Source organism: Gopherus flavomarginatus, chromosome 2 (genome assembly GCF_025201925.1).
Source record: "Gopherus flavomarginatus isolate rGopFla2 chromosome 2, rGopFla2.mat.asm, whole genome shotgun sequence".
In the NCBI taxonomy this organism is placed as follows: domain Eukaryota; kingdom Metazoa; phylum Chordata; order Testudines; family Testudinidae; genus Gopherus; species Gopherus flavomarginatus.
The window spans coordinates 231,287,670-231,315,211 of NC_066618.1; the positions used below are offsets into that span (position 1 = coordinate 231,287,670).

At 41.4% G+C, this 27,542-nt stretch overlaps 1 protein-coding gene across 1 annotated transcript in view; it reads left to right on the forward strand.

Annotated features, from left to right (window-relative positions):
* The first annotated feature begins 2,000 nt into the window (after positions 1-2,000).
* The window catches only part of TGS1 (trimethylguanosine synthase 1), a 48,815-nt gene continuing 23,273 nt past the window's right edge, over positions 2,001-27,542 (forward strand). The window contains exons 1-11 of the mRNA XM_050938949.1: positions 2,001-2,204; positions 9,133-9,197; positions 10,792-10,970; positions 12,980-13,841; positions 15,994-16,114; positions 16,880-16,966; positions 17,843-18,017; positions 21,576-21,924; positions 23,216-23,398; positions 24,446-24,589; positions 26,608-26,824. Coding sequence (XP_050794906.1) covers positions 2,104-2,204; positions 9,133-9,197; positions 10,792-10,970; positions 12,980-13,841; positions 15,994-16,114; positions 16,880-16,966; positions 17,843-18,017; positions 21,576-21,924; positions 23,216-23,398; positions 24,446-24,589; positions 26,608-26,824 — 2,483 coding nt within the window. The 5' untranslated portion in view covers positions 2,001-2,103. The remainder of the gene's footprint in view (positions 2,205-9,132; positions 9,198-10,791; positions 10,971-12,979; positions 13,842-15,993; positions 16,115-16,879; positions 16,967-17,842; positions 18,018-21,575; positions 21,925-23,215; positions 23,399-24,445; positions 24,590-26,607; positions 26,825-27,542) is intronic.

A 27,542-nucleotide genomic window follows, 5' to 3' on the forward strand; every position in this document is an offset into this window, starting at 1 on the left:
GTTTGAAAAGTCAGTGGTCATTTTGCATAAAAACAAATGCACCTCAGAACTCTTTAGATGTTTTGTTTTCTTCAAAATCTGATTTTTAAAGTGTGGAAACAGAACAGTGTTCTGGTGTCAAAATCAAATGCAATAACTCTTCTCTCAATGTTAAATGTACTTGTTTAGTCATTCAAATCAATTTTGTATGTCCAATAGATAAAGCCCTAAATAAAAATAAAGTTTCCATTGGAGCCAGAACTGATTCACTTCCATTGAACTGATTTTATATTTATCATATGTGGATTTCTTCTCTAGATCATATACAATGCTATTTACCAAATGTCATCCCCAATCATCACTCATTTTTCCACTAAAAATCCTGATCCAAAGCCCAGTGAGGTCAATGGAAGTCTTTCCATTAATTTCAATGGTTTTTGAATTAGGCCTTAAATGCACTTTTGAGTTAATCATGAGTAGTGAACCTCTCCCATACCTTCAAGTGGTCAAGAGTAAGTAGTGTTCTGCTTACCCTATAACAACACTAAAGGTGAGTCTTCAAAGCAACTCTTCAAGTCGACCTGCTAACTCATGTCGAAAAGTGAAAACTTCCTTGTCTTCCCTAGGATTTTACCATGAGTTAGTTAACTCAAGTTTAGACTATGCCTTTTTTCCCCTGAGTGAAGACAAGGTCTTAGATGTCAGAGTAGGGCTAGCCCACGTAAGAAAAGGAGTTGGCAGCTTCCCTAATTTTCCTTTCCTCCCACTCAGCTTAGTAATACATTCTGTCCCTTGGCTGCTTCATTTCCTCATCTAAAAGATGTGTTTCTGCACAATTATGAGCAACTAGGGAGAAGTAAACAAGTAGCAGACACTCCACAGGGACAGAACAATGATGAAAAAACTGGCCATTTTGATGAGTGACCATACTGGTCCCACGACCGTTAAACGTGATGTATTTGGTGATCTACTTAGCCTGTGGTTTCTACCATATTAGAGTTGAGCCTTGAGTTAGGTTTCACATGCCTGCTAGGAAATGGACAATTACACAACACCTAAATTAGGAGGAGGGATATGAGGGAGCATCTCTTTGGCAGGGGCTCCCAGATATATGCTGCTCACTATCCATTGACAGAGTGTAGCATATGATGAGGCTAGTACTGCTGTCCCCTTGGAACTGTCATTGCACTCAGTGCCAGGGATGGAAATGAGATAGGCTCAGCATGGTGTAGTGGAGGCATGTCCTCCTCTTAGTCTGGTGAACCTGTTAAAGAGTTGTGCACCATCTAACAAAGCTTTTAGAAAGGAAAAAATACACCATAAAGAGAGAGAAGATACAATACCTATAACAAATGCAGAAATCACCGAAAGACCAACATGTACTTAAAAAGCACAAAGAAGGACAGAAACAATGTTTGAAATGTCCTGTATACAAGACACCTCTGCCCACTTAAAGAGGACTCCAGTACTCGAACAGCACCTTATCTCAGGAGAGGAAATCACTATTGTAGGGACTTGAGAAGCCGCGTCCAACACTGTTCAGATAATACAAGAATTTGTTCCTAACAAAAAAGCCTGGTAGCAATTACCGCGCTGCAGGGCGCGGGAGCGAGTCCGGCAGGAAAGCAGCGCGCTGTGAAGCACGAGGGGACAATTTCCGAGGAGTAGAAGGCGGCCACCAGCTTCATCCCCTAGTGCCCGGGACACGGACTCTGCCCAAGGGCCAGCAGGGCGCCCTGCGCGTCACTTCACGCGGGAAGGCTCAGCCAGGCATTTTCCCGGCCGACGCCAGGGAGCCCAAGCGCAGACAGCGGCCCTGGCGCGCTGCGGTGTGAGCTGCAGGCCGGACGGCCCGGGTCTCGCTCCCACTCTCGCCGCGGCGGCAGCGGCTCCCTCTTCGGCCCTGAGCCATGAAGAACGCGCTCCTGCGACTCCACCCGGACCCCACTGGGTGCGACACCCCGACCCCGCTTCCGGCGGAAGGAACGCGGGGCCATTGCGTGCGCGGCGCCTCCGCTTCCAGCTCGGACTGACCCGCGGCGGCCGCCAGACTTGCACAGCAGCGCGTGCCCGGAGCCCCGGGGAGCGGCGCGGGTCAGTTGCGCCCCGCTGGCCGCGTGCGGGATGCCGTACGAGCCGCGGAGCCGCCTGGTGGCGGAGCTGCTGCTGCAGGCGGACGAGGGAGCGGGCAGCATCCTGTGCCTCTGTTCCCGGGCCTTTGTGGAGTGAGTACGGGCCCCTCCCCCGGGGGTGGCACCTCAGCTCCCTGGGCGGGCCTGGGGGCGCTGGCCTGGAACTAGCGCTAATGCAGGGGCTGCCTCTTTCCGGGGTGGGAGGATCCGGGCTTCACCTCTCCAGTGGGTGTCACCAGAAATGTCAGGTCAGCCGGGGAGATACCTGTGTGCTCCACAGCAGGGCTGGGCATTGGACCCGTCCCGAAATAATTGGTCAAGGGACTGGCCAAACATTGGTCCAATATTTTCAGTGTCAAAAATGATAAAATGTTTTAAATTGTTGTCATACTGGAATGGTAACAAAAAGAACAAGGTCATGTGTATGCAATTAAGTTGGCCTATGTTACGTTGACATACAGCCACTGCAGTAATTAAATTGTTTTTGCATGTCCACACTATGTTCCTTGTGTTAGCCGTGCGTGTCCTCACTAGGAGCGCTTACCAATTTAACTGTCAATGTAGGGCATTGCGGGATGGCTTCTGAAAGGCAGCAACTGTCAATGTAAGCAAAGCAGTGTCTACACTGACACTGCATCAACCAAACTACATAGAAGGTGTAGTGGGCAAGTTACATCACTGGGAGCTACATTTTAGTGTGTACGCTTAGAGTTAGGTCAATGTAAACTGCCTTATGTTGACCTAACTCTGTAATATAGACCAGGGCCAAGTCTTTTTGGTCTCCAGTAGGCTCAGCCTTACTACAAACAGCAAGTTATTTAACTTAGTTATTTTAATGCAGAAAAATCTCCAAAAGGAAAATAATGTCTTTACAAATGAAAGAATAATTATTATTGGCTTTTTAGCCATGCTGTGGCGTACAAATGAGAACATTATTCAAGACTGAGCAGTTTCAAAGAAAAATAAAATTTAAGCAGCAATAAAACAAACATCACAACTATAAAAGAAAAAAATCATTTTTAAATGTACGCATGCTAGGTAGGCAGCTGGTCAACTCTTCAAGCATCTTTCTTTTTTTATCTTCATTTTCTTTGTCAGCTTCAACGGCTTTGTCTATATCTTTGTCCTCATCATCGCATTCGTCAGTATCCCCTTCTTCTTTATCTGACATATTGAGTCAACTTTTCATCTATGTTTTGTTCTCCAATCTTAAGTTATGATATGTTGCCACCAGGTTCCCAGAAAGAGAAGGTCTTCAGTTTCTGGTTTTTGAATGGGTGATTTTGCACATGCAGTAATACATATGTTAAGAACATCTGCCACTGTAACTATAGTGCAAGGAGGTCACAGCCCTTTCCACCACAATGAAGGAGAAAGCTGATTTGATTCTCTTGCTGAAACTGCACACCATGTTATTTTATGACTGAATTGTCTACCTTTTCCTTTATACTTTCTTACTTTGTTAGTGGTGTTTGTTCATTTGACTGTCCTTTAAAATTTGTAATAGCCACTATGAGATCACTGGTTGAAACAAATTAATCATCAGTAAGGTCTTGGCCCTGGAAGCATAGATTAAAAAGCTGGGCAGGATTATCTGTGGGAATGATCACTTGCTTTTTCTGTGATTATTTTGTCTATCTTTTTTTCTTCAACTTTTGTAAATGGACTGTGTTTTCCCAAATATGTTCCTAACTTTCAGGAACTCGTTCTAGGCATCAGACAGTGTAGAACAGCGGTTCTCAAACTGGGGGTCGGGACCTCTCAGGGGGTCATGAGGTTATTATATGGGGAGTCACACTTAGAAGCTTGCTATGTGAAAGGGGTCACCATTACAAAAGTCTGAGAACCGCTGATGTAGAACTATTTTCCATATTCGGAATGGACTGAAGGGGTTCACTCAGTAAAATGAATTTTGAATTTCACATACAGAATTCATTGTCATCAAGAATGTGAGTGCAGATAACTCAGGGACAACACTGCTTACTTCAACTGAAGAGCCTTCTTGTGCATTTGAAAATCTTTGAGACATTTAATAGAAGATGCCCATAGGGTACCATAGGAGTTACTCAGAATGAATGAGACTGAGTACTGTACTAAATTATGCTGAAAAACTTGTTTTTTTTTTAAAAACTTGTCAATGCTTTTTAGTTCTGACAGATGTGATAAGAAAGTTGCCAGCTCTTCAACCTCACCAATGAAAAGCTACATTGTATAGCAGGGGTCGGCAACCTTTCAGAAGTGGTGTGCCGACTTCATTTATTCACTCTAATTTAAGGTTTCGCTTGCCAGTAATACATTTTAACGGTTTTAGAAGGTCTCTTTCTCTAAGTCTATAATATATAACTAAACTATTGTTGTATGTAAAGTAAATAAGGTTTTAAAAATGTTTAAGAAGCTTCATCTAAAATTAAATTAAAATGCAGAGCCCCTCAGACCAGTGGCCAGGACCCAGACAGTGTGAGTGCCACTGAAAATCAGCTCGCGTGCCGCCTTCGGCACATGTGCCATAGGTTGCCTACCCCTGTTGTATAGGCAGCACATCAGTAACGTGGAATGTTTGTATTCTCATTTGTCAATTAAAAGTCCAAGTAGCTTTCTTGTTACTCTGTTGTAGATCACAACAAAATAACCTTCCATGGATCCAATTCATTGATTATGTTTTTAAACTGGTTAGCAATATATTGGGCTGTGTGGGGTGATTCTCAATTGTTCACTGCAATGAGTAAACGCTTGTTGTGGAGTTGTTATCATAAAGGTAATGACGTCCTCATTGCAAATATTACTCCAGATACTAGAGACCAGTGAGGAGCTTTTGCAATAAAACCAACTCTCTTCTTCATAATTCTCTTTGACATTCAGAAGACTGTTTGCACACTGCTTCCTAATAGGTACTTTGTAATTTGGACACAACTTATGAAAACATTCTAGCATATTTTTATATGTATGCCATTTCATATAGACATCTAGCAAACACAGTGAAATTTATTTTACTGGTCATGGGACATTCTGCCCCAAAATCTCTTGATACCAGTTTGATGAACATTGGAAGACTTTCCAAGAGTAGAAGTTTTTGATGCTGAAGCAGGATGGAGTAGCAGAATTCGTATTAGAAGATGAAGAAATGAAATTAGCTTCACTTTCATTGTCACTTATATCACTGTCCTCATCAAAAGACTCCAGACTTCATGATGGTACTGCCAAAGACAAAGTAGAAGGAGAATGCACAGAAGACGACCAAATTTTGATGCACTCCGGTTTTCCCTTTTTTGTTGTTTGACTGCTGTAATCTATCTTTGACAGCAGCTGGACATATACCTCAAGAATTCAACAAATGTTTCTCCATTCTACCTACATGTGTCACATACTCAGAAAACCAGAGATTGCACTTAACTTTGGCAGTTGTTGCATGTTCATGTCTACTAAAAAAAAAAAATGTCCATGCAAATAATTTTGTCTTCCCCTGACTCTGCATAATAGATTATCAAGCATCTCTTAGAACTAAATGTCTACGCTTAGACTGAAATCTATTTCTAACTCCTGCTGTTCTAGAAGATTCCAGCCAATCAAAATGTTTTTGGCTATGCTACCCTCTCCCTCCTAGGACACTTAGATTCTCAGATCTCGTGGAGAGGGCGGGGAGCAGATGGCCTCTCCTCCCCGCAGCAAACATAAGGGACTCATAAGCAGCAATTGGAGGAGGAATAAAGCAGGATTTTGGGAAGGAAGGGGCCTCTGCAGAGATATGATGTCAACACTCCTCATTAACATAAAATGTTTTCTCAGCAAGATTTGTGTGGGAAGGCTTATGAAAGGGATTTTTATTGAGGGGAGAAATGGGTTATTTACATGGGCATTTAATGTGGGTTGTTTTGTTTGGTGTGGGTGGGGAAAGTGTTTGAGGGGGCTTAATATCTGTGATACTTTAGTTAAGGGAGAGGCTTAGTGGCTGCACATCTTTTCTCTGTGTTGGGAGAGAAGGCTTAATGTCTATGAATGTGCTTCTTCCTCCCTCACTCCCTTCTAAGTTAACTTCTATATCTTTGTCTAGTTTGTTTAAATCAAACTCTTTGTGGCAGAGCCAGAGTCGCTTAACTTGTTTAATGTGCTGTCTGAACTGCCACAAACATTGATGATGTCATATACAAGATATCCGTATGTACAATGTTTGTTCAAAAAAATTCCAGCCAACCAAGGTGCTCAGCTTTCGCCCAGTTTACCTTTTTCCCCAACAGGTGGCTGTAAGCTGGCATGGCTATCCCTCTGCATCTACATTGGGGGGAAGGGGGCACCCCTTCTCGCAGTTTGGATCCATGAGAGCCTTCTCCGAGCAAAGGAAAAAAGGAGGGAATTAGCAGTTCTCAAGGGGCCCATCCTTCAAACGGAGCGAGACCATAAACAGTCTGGGCTCTATCCTGTAACCAGACAGAGTGGTAACAGTCTCTTCGCCCAGCCATTAAGCAGGGTGGGGCAGCAACCACCCAAACAATCAGGCAGCTCTGTAGTACCAGCCCAGTGTAGGAGTGAGCGCCACACTCAGTCTCTGGGGCCTCAAGTACGGGGTGAACTGAGGAGCACGGAGTGAACTGAGGAGTACAGGCCTCCTGGCCTATGGAGGGGGAGCACTGCCACCCCAGTGGTGGGATGGCAGGGGGGCATGGGCTTGCCCAACTCTACCGCGTCCCAATCCAAGGCCCTAATAGTGGCGGAGCAGTCTGCCACTGGGTCAGCAGGGATCTGCCCACAACATGCTGACCTGATTTGAGGCTCACTCTCCACCAGACTATTGCCTGGTTTCCCTGCATTGCTTCCTTCTCTCCGCCTCGGGCATACCTGTGTTCAAGGGTCGTCCTCAGTCTCCTCGAGATACACTGCCAGGAGTAGTGGTAGCGGTTCCTCCACATTGAGAATGTTGCAGGTCCCTGGGGCAGCAGCGGTTCTCCTTGGTGCTCCACTCCAGCAGCAAGAAAGAAACATCTGTCTCCTCCAGCAGCTCCCTCTTAACAGCTGCTGGGCTGGCCTTTTATATTTCCCCTTCCTGTCCCCCCTGTCCCCCCCTCGCTGCTTCTGGTGTGCAGGGCATGGCCCTCCTGGCTCCGCCCACCAGGTGGTTTGTAGTGCTCCCTCCGCATCCACTTCTGAGAGGGGCCACATCTCCTCACTACAGTGGCCTTAATGTAGTAAAGCGAGTGATCAAGACTAGGGCTGCCAAGCGATTAAAAAAATTGCACTGTCAAACAATAATAGAATACCATTTATTTAAATATTTTTGGATGTTTTCTACATTTTCAAATATACTGATTTCAATTACAACACAGAATACAAAGTGTACAGTGCTCACTTAATATTTTTATTGCAAATATTTGCACTGTAAAAAACAAAAGAAATAGTATTTTCAGTTCACCTAATATGAGTACTGTAGTGCAATCTCTTTATCAACGTTGAACGTACAAATATAGAATTATGTAAAAAAACCCAACTTGCATTCAAAAATAAAACAATCTAAAATTTTAGAGCCTGAATGTCCACTCAGTCCTACTTCTTGTTCAGCCAATTGCTCAGACACACAAGCTTGTTTACATTTGCAGGAGGTAATGCTGCCCGCTTCTTGTTTACAATGTCACCTGAAAGTGAGAACAGGTGTTCTCATGCCACTGTTGTAGTTGGCATCGCAAAGTATTTACGTGCCAGATGCACTGAAGATTCACATGTCCCTTCATGCTTCAACCACCATTCCAGAAGACATGTGTCCATGCTGATAACGGGTTCTGCTTGATAATGGTCCAAAGCAGTGCAGACGGATGCATGTTCATTTTCATTATCTGATGCCACCAGCAGACGGTTGATTTTCTTTTTTTGTGGTTCGGCTTCTCCAGTTTCCCCATTGGAGTGTTGCTCTTTCAAGACATCTGAAAGCAGGCTCCACATCTTGTCCCTCTCAGATTTTGGAAGGCACTTCAGATTCTTAAACCTCGGGTCAAATGCTGTAGCTATCTTTAGAAAGCTCATGTTGGTACCTTCTTTGTATTTTGTGAAATCTGCTGTGAAAGTGTTCTTAAAATGAACATGTGTGGGTCATCATCTGAGACTGCTGTAACAGGAAGTATATGGCAGAATTTGGGTGAAACAGAGCAGGGGACATACAATTCTCCCTCAAGACATTCAGTCACAAACATAATTAACACTTTTTTTTTAATGAACATCGTCGGCAAGGAAGCATGTCCTCTGGAATGGTGGCTGAAGCATGAAGGGGCATATGAGTGTTTAGTATATCTGGCACGTAAATAGCTTGCAATGCTGGTTACAAAAGCTCCGTGCAAATGCCTGTCCTCACTTTCGGGTAACATTGCGAATAAGAAGAGGGAAGCATTATCTCCTGTAAATGTAAACAAACTTGTTTGTCTTAGCGATTGGCTGAACAAGAAATAGGATTGAGTGGACTTGTAGGTTCTGAAGTTTTACATTATTTTGTTTTTGAATGCAGTTATGTAACCAAAAAAACCTACATTTGTAAGTTGCACTTTCAGGACAAAGAGATTGCAGGACAATCCTTGTATGAAGTGAATTGATAAATACTATTTATTTTATCATTTTTACAGTGTATTTATTTTTTGCTTAAAAATATTTGATCAGCCAATTATTTATGATGCTAGCAATGAGCTTGGCATTGTGTTAGGAGCAGCATTGGGGGTGACAAGGCATATTCCACTCAGCACCCTCTCAGAAGAAATCTGAGCACTTGGGCCCTGATACTGCCATGAATGACCATTGATCTTGCAAGGGGCACCTCGTGAACAGTTAATTGCGGAATTGGGGCATTAGATTTTCCTTCTATCTAGCAGGTGAAGGAGGCCATTATTTCTCAGTCAGTCTTTACAGCTTTTTCTTGTTCTTGCTGATTTATTCTATGATTCATCAGTGGTGTTGCCTTTTCATGGTTGTTGTGGTGTTTTTCTGTTTCTTTTTATGCCCTTGATGATGATGATGTGTGTTAATGTTTGGGGTTTTTTCATTTGTTTTATAGGGATCGAAAATTGTACAAATTAGGACTAAAGGGGTTTTATGGTAAAGAAGACTATGACAGTACAGGTAAAGTATGCTTGCTAATTAAAGACTCCAGGGTTGATTTTAGTTCAAGTGGCCAAAGTAATGACTAATTATGTAGTAAATATGTGCTTTGTGGTAATATGTGTAATTATGTTGATTACATTAGTTATTCAGGGTGTGGTAGTGCTGTATAGTTGCTAACCCATAATCATACACTGATTTTTCATCCATTTCTCAATGCTTTTGCTAAGAGGACCTGTCCTGCATAAGGATAACATAATTATAAGTGTACATTGTGTTCTGGCAACTGTAACTTCCTCTGCTCTGATTGGCTACCATCGTTAGCACTCCCCATCAAGATGCCTACATGAATATGGTTCCCTTGACATCTGATTTCCTCCTTACTGTCCTGTCACTCCTACCCGGCCTGGATAGTAAATATTTTGTAAAACAAAAGCTCTGCTTAGAGAGGAGGCTAAACTTTCCACACATGTTGAGAAAGAGCAACGAAGTGGAGATTGAAAGAACTTGGAGTTGTCAGAGTGGTGGGTCAGAAACGGAGGCAATCATACTTGTTTTAGGTATATGGATGAATTTCTGGGGCCAGTCACCAACCAAAGCACAGAGGTGAAAGGAAAGAGAGCACATTTTAGTAGATGAACTTGAAGATGATCCTTGTTATCTGCATAATAAATATATTCTGGGCTAAGAAACTATGATTTTTTTAAATGATTAAGAATCAATTTTCTCTACAGAATTACAAATTTCTGTATTTAGCGAGCCTCATTAATATGCAGTGTCTACTTTGACAATGATTTTTGTAGCACTAAACAAATTTGTAATTATGTCAATTTTTTTTTAATGTAAAGACTGAGAGAAGAGCAAATTAATAGCTGTCTGTAGCCTTTTTGAGATGATTTAGTGACATTCTTGGCACGCCGTGTTTTGTAAAATTGTATGATCTTTGCTACCCCATTTATGGTGCACTCGTAAAGTTGTTGACCATTTCCATGGTTTAATGATATGCCAAAAGGAGTCCTGTGAAGCATTTACTTTCTGTGCTCTCTCCCTTGCTTTTAGATTTTTTGGCCAGATACTATCAGGCAGTGTGTGTTTTATAAATATTTAAACAGCTGGGACTTGATTTTCAAACTGGGTCTCCATTTTGTAGGCACAAAATTGTGCTTGTAGTGAATTGCTCCCACAATTCTATGTCCCCACTCTATTCATGCTTTTTCTTGGGACTTTATTTTGACTGCAGTTCGTTGCAGGGGCAAAAATCATGCAGGCAAAACCCAAGGCCCTTATTCTGTTATAATTAATTGAAATAATGACATCATTCTAAAGTTCAGAATTCATGTATGTATTTCTTGGCTGCTGTGTTTAAAAAAATTCAACAAAATTAGTCACTTTCAGATGAGTTGGAGATAAGTGATTTTGCTGCAATGATCAACTGAAGCACGAGATGGAGAAAGCTGTGCCTACTAAGCAGCTTTCAAATGTTATTATAGAATGTAACTGGGGAAAGAAACTTGCTGTGCAGATCTCCTGATTCTCCATCAGAAAAATACAGAGCAGAGCTGGGCAGGATTGAAACCAATTTATGAAACTGTAAATTAATATAACTTGTTTATAGGAGAAGAGCAAACAGAGAAAGAGGAGGAGGGGAATCATCATCCCAGTGTGGCAAAAAACTCAAACAACAATCATTCTTTGGGCCTGGAAGAGGAGGAACTGGACTCAGAGGCTGAACTCATGAGGAGTATGGGGTTACCGCTTGAGTTTGGAGGACTGTCAGCTCACAAGGAATTTGTGGTAAACCCCAGTTTACTGTGCTTTTTATGCGTCTTTGTATTTCCAGACTCTGGGCTATGAAAGTAAATTGAACGCTGTGTGATGTGGGTCTCTCTGCACATGCGTGAAGGAGCTGGTCCACAGAGCAAGTTGTAGGACTAGGAACTAATTTCTTGAATGAACCAGTTTGTGAATAAACTGATCAAAACACAATATTAAAAACAGTGGTACACAAACTATGGGACAAAGGAATTGAATGGGAAATGAATACACAGTACTTTTAATTTATAGAACATTGGTAAGAGTGGTGCTTTACAAAGTGTATGTTAAAATAAAGTATGATATGAGGGCTGTGAAGGAAGTAACCACTGTGAAAGTCTGGTATTCTCTGAAACTAACTTCTCGATGGTCCGGCTTTTGCCTCTGAAGTGACCACATAGAATCTGAAGAGCAGGTTTGAGTTTAAGTAACTCTCATGTTTGACTTTTTTCAGATTCATCATAGAAAAGTTTTGTTCTAAAATATAGGTACTTCCAAAGATATTTGTACAGATAACAACCCCATTAGGTAACTCTGGATGTCTTTTATCCAGCATGCATTAAGGAAAAATGAGTAAGGTTTTCTTTGCAAAACTTGAATCACAACATTTCAGTTCTAGCTGAACTTCGACAGCAGCTGAAAATGGGTTTCCAGTTTAACAACTTGAACACTGCTTGTTCCTTTGAAAGTCTCAGCCATTGATGCAAATGAACTTTGGAGCCTCTTTCCTCAGCACTACAAAGCTGAGTGAATCTGACTGTGATTCAGAAATAAGTTTGGGGATGTACTTCTGTGCAGGATAAGGGTTTTTTTTGTAGCTGTTGGCCCTAGTAAGTTGTAGTCAGTGAAAAAGAGGATTATTCTCTTTCCATCTTACTGCCAAATTAATAGTTTCATGGATTTAGCCAAAGATCCACTGTCCGGCACTAATGAAACAATTTCCTGATCTCTGTCGATGGCTTTTAAAAATGACTACAAGCCAGATTCGCTGCTCATCTAAACAAGCATTCCTTGACTAAAGTGAATGAAGTTTCATTTGTTTATACCAATGATGAGTTTAACACTAAGTTGACCATCTTATTACTTTTTTCCTCCTATTAGTTGTTTCCCTGTCTTTTCTCCTTCACCATTAGATAGCTTTGTCAGGTTTGCCTTGTATCTTGGGCAGCAAATGGAAGGCATATTTGCTGTGGCAGAAGTTCATGTCTTCCCTTGCTCCCCTCCAAAAGCTTCCTTAGTATCTTCTACCAGTGGTCTCATGAGTAAGGCTACAATATTGTCATGGATATTTTTAATAAAAGTAATGGACAGGTCATGGGCAATAAACATGGAAACCATGACCTGTCCCTGACTTTCACTAAAAATATCCATGACAAAATGGAGAGGGAGGAGGGTCCAGCACCCTCCCCCACTGCATGCAGGAGTGGGGAGCAGTAGCTCCCCTGTCCAGTGGCTGGGAGCTGGGGGTGGGGGGAATCCTCTGTTACCCTACAGGGCTGGGAGCTCAGGGATCCCCTCATTGCCTATGGTGACTGGGAGCTCTGGGGGTTCCCTACCACCTGCTGGGGAGTTCTAGGGGGCCCCCTGTGGTGGCTGGGGCACTCCGGGGGATACCCTACTGCCTGCCGGGTCTGGGATGCTCTGGGGGATCCCCCTGCCTTGCAGGGCTGGGAGCTATAGGGGGATCACCTGTCACCCTGCAGGGGTGGGAGTTGCGGGGGATGCCGCCACCCATGGCCGCTGGGAGCTGCAGAGAGTCCCCCACTGCCGCAGTAGCTGGGCTGTTGCAGGGGCTCAGTTTCACAAAGGTTACGGAAAGTCACGGAATCTGTGGAAGAAATACTTGCATTAGCCTTCTGAGTAATGAGTGGAGGGCAGAAGCAGGGCTATCCCTGAAAACAGAACAAGGAGGAAAGAATAAATTCTCCCTTGTGAGTTACTTGCTTCTGGGCATTTTTTAAAAACACATTTTATTTCTCTTTGATTTTTAGGCATCAGAAAATTCCAGAAAGAGAAATAAGATAGTGAAGAAGAAAAAGAAGAAAAAGTTGCAGCAAAAGCACTTGAATGAGATCATGCAGGAAACCTGGGAAGAAGATTGTGAAGACCGTAACCAGTCTTTTTCAGATGATCCAGCTTTACATACAGAACAAACTGAGAAGAAAAAACCATGCCAGCTTCTGAATGAGAACAACTGTGAAAATAGAGATTGCCCTATTAATGATGCTTTACCCAGTGAGCTGAAAGAGGAATGGGAAAAATATTGGAGTGAGTATGGAGAAGGTCTTCTGTGGCAAAGTTGGCTGGAGAAGAACATGGAAGTAGAATTGTCTGAGAATGCACCTACCTCTGAGCCTTGGAACTCTCCTGACACCAAGGAAAAGTGGAAGCAGCATTATAGTGAACTATACTGGTATTACTGGGAACAGTTTCAGTACTGGGCAAGTCAAGGATGGACTGTTGACAGCCTAGATGATGGCACAGAAATCAATACATTTAAACTTGAAACAGGTCCGCCAGGAGAAGTAGACTGTGTTAGTACAGATGCTGTATCTCATCAAGTGCTGGACTCACAACTTTCTTCTTGTCCTCCCTTCAACATCAATTGTAAAGAAAACCCTAGTTCACGTGATGAGTACCATAATGAAATCCTCTCTGGGATTAGTAACATAAATCTGGATTTGGAGGCAGTGGAGGAGAGCAAATTAGCCCTAACAATTTATGATGGCCATCAAAACCTGAGTTCAACTAGTAGTGCAAGGCAGAGTCCTTGTGTTTCTAGCAAGAAGGAATCATGCAATGGAGGAACCAGGAAAAGTGCATCTTCTGACGATAAAAGCGTAAACCAGTCAGGTCTGTGTAGGATTAGCTAATATTGATTCTGATAATATTCCTCCAGATGGGTCTATATAACACAGGGGTTGGCTACCTTTCAGAAGTGGTGTGCCGAGTTTTCATTTATTCACTCTAATTTATGGTTTCGCTTGCTGGTAAAACAATTTAATCTTTTTAGGTCTCTTTCTATAAGTCTATAATATATAACTAAACTATTGTTCTCTGTAAATTAAATAAGTTTCAAAATGTTTCAGAAGCTTCATTTAAAATTGCAGAGCCTCCACTGGACCTGTGGCCAGGATCCGGGCATGTGAGTGCCACTGAAAATCAGCTCGTGTACCGCCTTCGGCACCCATGCAATAGGTTGCCTACCCCTGATATAACACAAGAACTGACCTTAGCCCTGTCTCTGTTACTCAGTTTAACCCTGGGAATTGAGTATTTTGTGGAATGATTAACAACGTAATTCTGTTTTCTTCTGTCTGCTTGACTCAAGCCTCATCTCTCTCCTCTTAGACCTTATTATGGAACATGTTCTTTGGATAAAAGTGTTTTAATGGAATATCTCTTTTTTAATAAATCTCTGGCTGTACTAGAGAAGTGGTGAGATAACAGTATTAGTGCTTCCTCAATTTAAGTCTTTCTGGTATGCAGCTACTATACTGTCCATACACAGGAAAAGCTGTGTTATCTGGCACTTTACAAACCAGAAAGCTCTATAAACTGGCCTTTCGGGAGGGAATGTGGGGCATGGGCTCTGGGGGGCAGATTGGGTGCAGAGGGGGTTTCGGGGTGCTGGATCTGGGAACTCCCACTCTCTTAATTAACCAATTTTTTTGACTTAATGGCACCCCCCATTTCCCCAACATGCCATTTAACAAAGCATTTACTGTAAAAAGACAGATCAATTGGCTTCCTCCTAGTATATGTCTCACTCAGTAGGTTGGAGTAAATATAACAGAAATAGATGTTTTAATAAATCTGGCCTGTGAAAGATCAGTTTTGAAGGAAAGTCCTTATAAACCTACAATCCTTTCTTCAGTCCACCTTCTCATGTCTGCCCCCAAATGCTGTACCTGAAAATCTGTTTTTGTTTGATTCAATGTATGTAATATCACAAGGCATCCATTTTCTTACTGCCCTATAAACTATTAGCTATGAACAAATCAAGTTGGTGGTACTATATAAGCCAGGTGGGCAAAGTACGGCCCGTGGGCCACATCCGGCCCATCAAACCATTCTGATCCTTAGCTCCTGCCAGGGAGCGGGATCGGGGGTTTGCCCTGCTCCGGCGCTCCAGCTAGGGAGCAGGGTTAGGGGCTTACCCTGCTCTGCGTTGCTCCCAGGAAGCAGCTGGCATGACTCCTCCGGCTCCTACATAGTATACGGATCCTGGCCAATGGGAGCTGCAGGGGTGGTGCCTGCGGACAGGGCAGCTCACAGAGCTGTCTGGCTGTGCCTCGGAGCTTGAGGGGGGGGGACACTCTTCCAGGAGCTGCTTGCCTACTGCCTGCCTGCACTCCCCAGTGGCAGCACGTGTAACCCTTATGTACTGCTCTGTGGTTTCTTCTGGTTAGGAGGAGGGGTGGAATATGCAAGACTAGCAGTGGCTGAGGTGTTAGGAGGTTGATGCAGAAACCTGTAGTAGCCACTGCTGAAGAGTGTAGGTAGCGATTTTCCCCCTTCTCCTGGCAGCTTCACAGAAACACTAGAGGCAGGAGCTTGGAGCCGAGTCTCAGTAGCCTCCCTCCTTTCCTTCTGAATGCCCTCTATTCTCCTTAAATTGCTAATCCTGGGACTGCCACTGAGTTTTGTTTGAGTGCTGCTGTGAGTTCGTTAGCCAATGTCACTGCACTATCCTGGCAGACTTGCTTTCAACCATTAAGATGAGAGAAGAGATGAAAATCCTAACTTATTAACTTGAAGTTATTTTTTAAAAAGGGCAGGGAAGCCATGTGGGGATTGTCCTATATAGACTTTTCATATATGGAAACCTTTGAGTCTCTAAAACTGATGTTGCAAAATATTTAAAGATCCTTTAAAACAGCAGAGGAAACATAACATATAAGTCTACTTTAAAAAAAAAAAAAAAAAAGCTCCAAAGTATTTAGTTTTTTGTAGACTGGAGAAGAGATGATTGGACAAACAAAAACAGTTTTTATGCCTCTAGATTCACAGGAGCCATCTAGATCAAATTCTAATGACAAAAGAGGATCACACAACAATGATAAGAAAGAAGACGAAGAAGAGGAAGAGCCACCTGAATATAAACATGCCAAACTCAAGAGGAGGCAAGTAATAAATTAGTTATTTCTATTTCTGAAATGTTTCTGTGTGTTTCCATGTATTAGAAGGGCTCCTAGCACAATGGGGCCCTGATCCTGATTGGATCTGTTGGCTGTTCCTGCAATGCAAGTAATAATAATTGGCTTTCCTGCCTCCTTACCTTCCCATCTGACAGCATGGAGCTTCTATGTTGGTTGGAGGTCTCTCTTTTTTTTTTATTCCAAGGAAAGAATTTAGAGCCGAGTTCCAAACTCTGTGGGAGGTATATACACACTTGTCACCAGATTGTTAAATTGAATGGGATGCACCTTCTGTTGAGAATGGATTTGTTTATGTAATTGGCATTAAAAACTTGCTTTTTTATTTTTGGGGATGGTGAGAGAAGGAATGGGAACAGTATTAAGTAGTCACTAGTTTAGGTGGTGATGCTAATGTGTTAATGTCATTTTAGTAGCATAAGAACAAGAAATGCTTATGCCTTGAGGTAGAAAAAGCCTGTTATCTCCATTCATAGGGACAGATTGCCCTTGTCTAGCTTGTGACTTGAAGGACATAAATGGAAGGTCACCATCTGTGATACTTACTGATGTGTATATTAAAACTTCATTAATACTTGGGTTTCTTCATGATGTAGCCTTTAAAACCCAGAAGATAAGAGTACAGGCTGTGGACTCTGCCAGTGTTAATGGGAATTTTCCTCTCTTAGTAGGAACTGTAATAAAAATGGTAACTTTTTACAGAAAGTAACCGATGTCTGGGTTTCTTTATAGTCATGAACTGGATGCAGATGAAAATCCTGTTGCAGATCCCGAGGAAACCTGTTCTCTTCTGGGACTCAAGCATGGTACAGGACAAAAGTAATGACTTATAAGCAAATTCAGTGTCCCTGTCTCCCTCCCTCTCCCCTGAAAATTAGCTCCTTTTACGCACTAACTGTCCCATATTTTTCAAGTGTTATTTTCAAATGTACCATCAATCTCTGTTCCTTTTGACTATTAAGTTATTTGAAGGTTGTTTTGAAAATTAGTGTTTGTGCTTAATAAGACTGTAGGTTTGACTCTAAGTGTTATAGGAGAGGAAAGGAGGGATGCAAAGCGTTAAAGATGAATTAGAGAATAATAAAAGTGCTTTGAAGTGAAGGTAACAAACAACGAAGGTTTAAATTAGATGGCATCCTAAAGTATAAATCATTTTTTGTTAAAATGCTTGTAGTTTTATAGATACCTTGGTTTTCTGAAATTATAAATTAGTCTCTTAAATTCTCTGCTCCTGAGGGCTCTGATTGTTAATCAGCTTTTAAAAGTTTGGTGTCTAGTTAGGAGCCAGATAGGAACTTATTGCGGCTTTGTTATATTAGGACAAAGCCTCCGTCCTGTTAATGCAAATGTTGACAGTGTTTTATTTCATCATGAAAACAGTTTCCATTGGCTCATGGCATGATCTACAACCTTGCAGGGGAGGATGTTTTAGTTTGGCTCCATCCAGTATGGTGTCCATTTTACTTGGCTCTGGGGCTGCTGTAAGATAAGGTGTCACTAACATACATTGTGTAATATGCAAATATTTTAATTTTATGGGGAGATATGGATAGTTAAATTTGTATTTAGGCTGAAAATTTTAATTTTAAGATAATGTTTGGCCTGTCAACCCTGACAGTCTCTCTCTAACATTTCTTAACAGCTGAATCCCACATATTTAAACTTCTGTTCTTAATCAATTCTTTTTGATTGCAGATATGGGGGAATTTCAAACTTTAGCTGCAGAAAGGTCCAGTATCTGGAGAAAAATGCAAAGCTCAAATCCCAGTTCTTGGACATGCGCAAACCAGTCAAGAGAAAAAACAAACACATCTTCTTCACAGAAGAGTCAGAAATGTTATCTTGCCAAAAAAGTAAAACTTTGAGTAAGGTATAAATGTTTCTTATAAGTTTATTTATTAGCACTGGTATAGCAGAGCGCCCTAACCGCAGTATCATAGATGTATCCATGTTTGTTCTGATAACTATTATTGAACTGTGAAAACGGGAACGTTTAGGCCAGTAAAGATCAAATGAATGCACATTATTAAGCATCAACCTGGGTCTCTTCATTGCTTACACATCTTTCTTTAGTAAAAAGCACTCTAGTCAGGAAGCATCTCAAAACAGTGAAAAACTCTTCATGAGTTGTTTTGAAGAATGTCACTTTTTAAGAATGTCATCTTAACAGCCAACTTGTATAAACAACTTTCCTTACCTCTAGATTCCTCATTTGTTCAGTAATGTGTATCTGTGTTTCTATGTATAGACCAGTGGTGGGCAACCTGCAGCCTGCAGGCTGGATGCAGCCCATTAGGGTAATCTGATTGCGGGCTACGAGATACTTTGCTGATATTGACAGTCTACAGGCACCACCACCCCCAGCTCCCAGTGGCCGCGGCACAATGGGAGCTGTGGGACGTGAAGTCTGCAGGCGAAGGGGCCACAGGGACGTGCTGGCTGCCACTTCTCACAGCTCCCATTGTCCGGAAACAGAGAACTGCGGCCACTGGGAGCTGCGGGGTGCGGTGCCTGTGAGTGGTCAGCATCAGCAAAATGTCTCACAGCCTGCAATCAGATTATCCTGATAGGCTGCATGCGTTACCCACCACTGCTAATAACCATTGAATTACCTGCATTTTTTAAATGCATGTGTTTGCATTTTTAAATACATGCATTAACAGAGAGGAAAAAATATTTGTATGCTATAGTGAATTGTATACACCTCTATAAATTTTTTATTGCACATAAAAATACCCCCCCCAAAACTTTATACATTCTTTTGTCCATCACCAGGACATTTGCTATATCGTTGCTGTGATCACCCAAATCATTGGTTTAGGTTTCAGCCTGACTCAACAGAAGCTGCTAGATTGTTCACTATTGTAGATTGTAGCCACTGATTTTTAGTCATCACTTTTTCTCCCTTGTTATATTATTTTGATAACGTCAATATTCTTGTTGGGTTTGTTTACCTGTACTTATTGTAATGTAATCTCAACCTTAACTCTATTGAGTTTTTGCCTAGGAATTAGTAACATATTTAGAGAAACTTTGTTATACAAGTGATTTTTCTAGTTAACAGCCTCCTTTTTAAGATTTGTTATCTCACATTCTTCTAGGGCTCACAGGATTTCCAACTCTCCTAATGCAAAATTTATTTTCTACACTGGTGGTTAGTGGTGTGTTGGACTTTAAACTTGTCAGTGATCTAAGACTGAGTATTACCCACCCTGCCTGCACCTGAAGCCAGTGTAATTCTGGGGAAAATTCCACTTTGTGGGGGATTAAGAACGAAATATGTGGCTATTTGAAAATAACTGTATACAGTAACTCCTCACTTAACTTCTTCCTGCTTAATGTTGTTTCAAAGTTATGTCGCTGCTCCATTAGGGAACATACTCATTTAAAGTTAAGTTCCTCTTCTCCGCCTCCTCCCCCTCCCTCCCTCCCAGTGCTTCCGCCACCTCCAAACAGCTGTTTGGCAGCACTTAGGACTTTCTGGGAGGGAGGGAGTGAGCGGGGAAGCTGCCCCTCCCCCCGACACCCCGGGAAGGCAGGGCAACCCAGAACACAGGGGCTTTAGGGCCCTGGGCTAAGGGGGCCTGGGTCCCTGGCCTGCAGCTCTTAAGCCCCTTTCGGAATGCGGTCCTGTGAGCATGGGCCAGAGGGCTCAGGAGGAGCAGGGGCAGCCATGCAGCCAGCCGCCAGAGCGAAGCGGCACTTCGGCACTTTCGCTTTCGAAGCTGTCCAGAGAGAAGCCCCTGTTCCGGGTGGCCCTGCCTATGCGGGGGGTGTGTGTGTGTTTGTGTGTGCAGCTCCCAAAATCATGGCTCCCAGAATCGCGGCCATGACGGCGGTGCTGCGCTGTGCAGAGCCACCTGCACACCCCCTGTACCAAACAGGAGCTGCCTCAGGTAAGTGCTTTGCACCTCCTGCCTGCCCCAGCCCTGAGCCTCCTCCCACACCCTAACTCCCTCTCAGACCCTGCACCTCCAGCCCTGAGCCCCAGGGGAAAGACAGGGGCACCTCCCCGCCACAGTACAGTGCAGTACAGTACAGTATATAACGCCTTTTGTCTGCTCCCAAAAAATTTCCTTGAAACCTGACCCCCGCATTTACATTAAATCTTAAGGGAAAATTGAATTCGTTTAACATCGTTTCACTTACGTTCCTGAAAAATGCAACTTTAACTACAACGCTAAGTGAGGAGTTACTGTACTTCCTACGGTTTACATGAGGGGGGCGGTCTCCTGCTGATGTAAGCCCAGTCTTGTAAAGACAATAGCGGTAATGTTAAGGTTAACCATATGTGGAGATCTTTGAAGGATCAGGGCTCCAATTGCTAACATTAGATAAGGCGTTCTGGTAGTTTTTTTCCAGGGCATTTCACATTGAAGATTTCTCTCTCTCCCTCTCCCTCTCCCTCTCCCTCTCCCTCTCCCCTAAAGAGAGAATAAACTTATTTTGGTGGAATTTCCTACTGTGCGCACCCTCCCTTAGGTACAATTCAGTGGATGAGGTTGCTAACGTGGAGCTAATTTACATGCACTTTTCAGCCTTCTTTAAGTGCAGTTCACAGGATGGGACAGTTAACTAAAAAGCTGTAAATTTGCCCTGTATATGCCAGAAAGTTTTTTTCATGGTATTCTTTGTTTTCATCTGTAATGAATTCTGTGAAATTGGATTATTGTACTACTTATATTAATTAATTGCATGGATTTTGTCTCCTGCATACACAGAGAATGTGTATCTAAAGTTGTAAAGGAAAATTTGTATTATTATGTATAAATCTATATTGAAGAATTAATCTGATCATACTGATCACATTAATTCATTGGCCCAAAGAAGCAGTTTGCATATTCACTTTTAACTGTGCAGACAACATTTTCAGCAGTTTTTTTAGGGTATATAATACGATAATATGAACTATTGCTATATCAGTGGAAGAGACTTTTAAAGCAGTGGTTCTCAACCAGGGGTACGCGTACCCTTGGGGGTATGCAGAGGTCTTCCAGGGGTTACATCAACTCATATAGATGTTTACCTAGTTTTACAACAGGCTACATAGAATGCACTAGCGAAGTCAGTACAAACTAAAATTTCATACAGACAATGAATGACTTGTTTATACTTCTCTGTGTACTATGCACCGAAGTGCAAATGCAGTATTTATATTCCAGTTGATTTATTTTATAATTATATGGTAAAAGGAAGAAAAAATAAGCAATTTTTCATTAATAGTGTGCTGTGAAACTTTGGTATTTTCATGTGAGATTTTTGGAAGCAAGTAGCTTTTAAATGAGGTGAAGCTTGGGGGTACACAAGACAAATCAGACTTCTGAAAGGGGTACAGTAGTCTGGAAAGGTTGAGACCACTGTTTTAAACTGCCTTTTTTCATCGTGATGATGGTGCAATCTAATTATTTGTGATGCTTGACAATTCCAGGTAGAGAAGTTCCTAAAACAGGTTAGTGAACCTGTGGAGGAAGCTATGTCCCAGGAATCCTTTGCTCAGGATAAGATGCAGGATTCCTCTATAAGCAGTGACTCAGAGGAACAGGAAAGTTCACAAAGTAGTAATCTCGGTGCGAAAAAGCATGACCTGCTATCTTCCAGCATTGTTAGTTATGAACTTGAAACAAATAACCTTGAAGAAAAGAAGAAGGAAGATGCAGCAGCAAGTGGCTCTATCTCTCAAAGCTCAGGAAGACAGGACTGTCATTCTGGACGACAGCTAATTGCTCTGGATATTCCAGATTATCTTCAGGTAGAAACAGAAAGTGGTGTGAATCAAGGTACGTACAGTTATTAATAACTGGAGGCAAATTGGTTATAAACTTTATCCTGTAAGATTTCTTTACCAATCTATTTGTCATTTTATATTTACTTAATGAAACTTACTATATTCTTAAATATTTCAGTCAAAATCTTGCAAACTGAGATTTGGTTTGTGCAGTGCTAGTGCAGGTGAAGGTGGCTTTGGCATTTTTCTGAATAAATTCTGACCTTGCCACCATTTTTAATGATTCTTTGTGGCTTGTAATGAACAGCAGATTGTCAATCTTCTTTACTCCAGTGAACTCCCTCATTACAGCTGCATTGTTTCAGTAGTGAGGGAGAGTCCTTAGTAGGGATTGATTCAATTAAAACAGAAATGTCTGGACTATCAAGAGTTTGGGGTCTTGGATATCTTATTGCAAGGAACATATAATGTGTCAATACTAATATTACTTTATTTTCTAGAAAAAATCCAGTATTTTATGAGCCTTTTTTAAATTATTTAACGCTTACTGTACTCCAAAGGAATAGGATTACTGAGGATTCTATATACATTCCATTATTCCTGTGGTTGCAGTTTTCCTTATCTTAATATAAGATTGGTATTACATAATTCTTCTGTGTAGATCAGTTTTGATTTCTGGTTTAAATATAGTGTATTCAGTTCCTTGTACTTGGTCACTAAATTGTCCTCTGATTTGGTCAACAGTTGTTAATTATGCAATGTCGACTATATTGCCATCTGCTGAAAAGAATGGTAAATCTGCTGAGATTCACCCCTATGCCAGTTAACCAGTCAGCCTAACAGTTAAGTCAGGGGCGATAAGTACAGGAACCAGGCAGCCAAGATAACTAGACTTGACACTGGTGAGCAGAAGGGTTTGACACTATGGCGGGGGTGCAGATCAGAGATGCTTGTCGGGGTGGTGCTCCAACTGTAAATTCTCTCCAAGTTCCTAATGCCACTCTGAGCTCTCATTCTCTTCCCTTTGTCCTGCCAATCCAAATCCACCACAAGATACTTCCTCAGTATTCCCCTTTCGGTCTTAATAATGGGTTTGTGGCCTAGCTATATCTGTACTGGAAATTTGGTATGGAACACTGCACCCTGCACAAACATAATCATGAGCGTCTCTAGCTCAGGTCACCAACCTGCAGAATCCTGCAAATGACCGCATATGTAATCCAGCAGTGTGCTTAGATAGGGCATTATAATTGTTGCCATATATTACTTACATGCTACAGTCCGCACCCTTGAAATGAAGGATTTCTGTAATGATGCTAAACTTTGTAATTTGGTGTTTTCAGTTGTAGCTGAACCAACTGAAAGAAGAAATACCCAAAAGAAAAAAAACAAGAAGAAAAAAAAGAACAGAACCACACCACCATTTTTACCTGCTGAGATTGCTGCTGATCCTGAGCTAGCCAAATACTGGGCACAGCGTTACAGACTGTTTTCTCGGTTTGATGAGGGGATTAAATTAGATAGAGGTATGCTATTATCTGGAGCATGCAAACATTACAATGTAAAGGTATTTAACCCTGAACTTTCATCATCTGATAAGAAACAACAAAGCAGAAGTGAATAATAATTTAATCACTGTGGCATCTATGAACAAATTTATAGTGATTTAGTGCAGATCAGCATAGCTCATTGATTTCAATAGAGCTATGTTGTTCTCTGCTGAGTATCTGCCACATATGTCAGACCTGATCTTTTCTGAAAACTTTGCTGCCTGTAATTATACCATATTCTGTTTGATTAATTTTTGTCAGCAGTAGTCTTCAGAAATCAGATGGCAAAAGGTATAATCTGTATATGGCCAAATAAACTTCCAATGTAGAAATATGCTGATTACATGTCATGTTTGCATATTAAATGCTCTAAATTTAGTCAGTTGCTAAAATACAGCTTTACATAGATCTGTATGGGTTCTCCAAGGGAAAAAGTCATCGATTTGCAGAATGACTAGTGACTGTATAACAACTTCTTGTGGTTTTTTTTATCTTCTTACTTCAAGCAGCCCCCATTTTCAAGCAATCCCCATGTAAATATAAGGAGAAATATTAGGCATACAGAACTTCAGTTATAAAGACCCATGTTCTGTCTTCTCTGCCATTTTACTTCAGCTCTGTTTTAATTTTAACATAAATTCCGGATCTGCTGTATATTTGTTTGTAAAAGAATGGTGGTGTTGTGACTTAAGTATAAACCATTATCTTTTCATCACAATATTGTAGGGCTTGATTCTACAAGGTGCTGAGCGCTTTAGCTCAGTCTAGCAGTGAAGTACATGTTTAGCTGTAATTACATGAGTAGGCTGACTTAAGTGGGACTACTCCTAGACTTAAACTGCTGTATCGAATTAGTATTCAGAACCTTACAGGATCAATTCTATAATTCCCTAGTAAAATGCATGGTGCCAAAGTTGCTGAGCTTAATTTAATGCTCAGATTCTGTTTAGTTCTTTTGAATGATTGATTTTGGAAACAATTGACAAATGTTCTTTCCATCTCTTCCCACGCTGCCTCCATCAGAGGGTTGGTTTTCTGTTACACCTGAGAAGATTGCTAAGCATATTGCAAGCCGTGTCAGGCAGTCCTTCAACTGTGATATAGTAGTGGATGCGTTCTGTGGAGTTGGAGGAAATGCTATTCAGTTTGCCTTGGCATCAAAAAGAGGTAATCATCTGTTTGTATATAGTGATTTCCCTACCCCATCCCCTGGTCTCTCTGCCAGTAGTCTTGATACAGGCTTTCTACATGTGTTTTACCTTATTCATTATGTTCTACTGCAATATGTACTAATGATGAATTTTTTTATTCCAGCATAAGCAGGTCAACCTTTTTGTTTATATATTTGAAAAAAAACAGGGCCGCTCTTGTATTTCTGCCATACATATCTTAATTTATTTTAGCCAAAGATGATCGCTTGTTGCATTATTCAAAGTTATTTTATTTATCATGTGTTTTAGTAAAATAGCTAATCTGTATGATGTATATATCCCAATCCCAAGTAGACTCCCATAGCTCTGTAGGGATTGGGCTGGGATAATTTAATATACAAATAAATAACACAGGGGCTACAGTACTGATTAAAATAAAAATGAATAATACAAATTAATGAAGACCCTTAATTTTTAATTTGAATGAAGCTGCTGCAAAATTGCCAGTCTCCCACATCAGAATGGTGCAGAATCTAAAGAATTTGCTGTGGAAGTTAGGTCCAGCTTGTAATAGACTTCCTGGGACAATACCTATGAGTAACTAAGGGGCATGATTGACTGGCTCTGAGAAAAGTGCCATCTAGTCTTCCCCTACCAAAAAAGAGATGAAAAGAATTTGGGAGGAAAATGCTCTTCATTCCAAGAGGTTAAGAAAAACAATGTATAAGAGATGTTCCCAAGAATAGTTTTTCTCAAGAAATCATTTATCAGGTTTAATAATCCCACAGTCCCCAAGAATCTTTTAGGGTTTTTTTTATTCAGTTGATCTGATTCTGGTGAGGTACAGAAAGTTAAGCTAATCAGCAGTGTGTGTGTCAGAAGAACAGCTTACAGCTGCCTGTTTCAATGACAACTATGCAGTATGCAATTGTACGGCTCTTATAAACACATTACATATGGTCTATAAAATACTACCAATAATAGGAGCACATGCTGGTGCAGCTGAGTCAGTTGCTGCAAAGTAATGTTAATCTAAACTAAGCGTATTTTTACATTGATAATTTATTGCTACTGCACTAATGGAGTGAAAGCAACTTCTTCAGTGAAAACATATAATACTAAATATTGCGCTCCATGGAATCTCTCACTAAACGTTCATGGGTGTAAAATAGATTCATATTCTAGTGCTGAATATTTTCTGGGGAAGGCAGGTGATGATATGATCTCTGCTAAATTTGGCAGTTCACATTCAGTTATTTCTGTAACTATTCTTTTCATCTAAACATAGTTCCTTTATATTTTGTGACTGAGTTTTGTGTAAATGTTTATACTGTATCATAACAGCTCTCATGCTGTCCCAGGTGCACATAGTTTCAGTTTACTTTTCAGAAGAGTTATTGATTAGTGTCATCTCTTGCAGCCTGTCTTTCGTTTATTCTTGGGGTGAGATCAGCTGCCAGCCAAGGAGTTTGAGCCATGTATCCTAGGGGGTTCTGCTGGTGTCAAGGAAAGGAGTCTTTGCCCTCCCAGAATGCATTACCTACCAGGGCTCCAGCCCAATGTTGAGTTGGTAGATGCACAGTTCCAAATACCCCATCTCAGGAATGCACAGGGAGTCATTGCAGAACTGTGCTTCACAGCATGCAGGGTATGTACAACCACAGCCAGCTTTCCCAAATCTCACCTGCTTTCCCTCCTTCATGCAGTATGAAACTCTACTGTTTCCGCAGCATCTGGGAGCCTCTGCTTTGCAGTGTTGGAGGGTAAGAATTTGTCCCTTTGAGGAAATACAGTTTGGTGTGCTTTAGCAACAAGATTGAGATAATTGGCTATTGGTATATTACAGAAGTTATAGAAGTCCCGAATGGGAACACGACATTAGTGGGTTTATAAATGCGTTATGCACCTCAGAGAACTACAATATAGCACCTTAATCAAAGGAACATCTTGTTTTGCAGTATGGACATCTGCCCAATGGCTTTGTCAGCTTGTGTTTCATAGTGTTAATTCTTTTTCCTTTCACCTTATTTTCAGTGATTGCGATCGATATTGACCCTGTTAAGATCAGTCTTGCCCGCAATAATGCAGAAGTGTATGGAGTAGCTGATCAGATAGACTTCATATGTGGAGACTTCATGTTGCTGGCTTCTCATATAAAATCAGATGTTGTGTTCCTCAGCCCTCCGTGGGGGGGTCCTGACTATGCCACAGCAGAAATCTTTGATGTTAGAACAATGATATCGCCTGATGGATATCCTTTCAAAGTCATATGTTCACAGCAATAGCTCTCACACATTAACAAGAGCTTCACTTCTTTTAGCAGGATAAAACAATGCGTGATTCTTTGATTCTGTCTTGTTCTGTTGATACTTTGGGCTCCTTTGAACTTGATTTGGAATTGCAGGTGCACAGCACGCTTGAAAATCAGGCCTTAGGTGTTTGATGTTGGATACCCAAATATTGAGGTGCTCAGAATTAGTGGACACACTTACGAAACTTGGTCCTTAGTGACTTTCCCATGCAGAGAGTAGTGTTAGAGCTGGAGTTAATGCTCAGGAGCATCTACCTTCAAGATCGGTGTGCGGTGGGTTTAGATCTCGTATCTCCAAAAATTATCAAAAAACAATTGTTGATATCGCTTTTGATTTTTCATCTTCTTTCAATTAAAAAAAAATACTATGAAGTATATTTGTTGGAAAACATGAGCTTGTTGCTTAGGATTTTTCATATGTTCCCTGCCTCTATTTTCTTTCTTGAGGACACAATCTTATGTGGCATGATCATCTTCACATTAATCAGTTGTGGTGTTGCAACCAGAGGATTATGGGACAGATTTTTTTCTCCTTCATTAACAGAGGATTCGGCCTTAAGAATTCAAAGGAGTAGTAAGTAGCAGGAACATATGAAGACTCCGAAACAACTGTTGCCCTTTTTTTTTAAGGAAATATACGTAATTATTAAAAATTAAA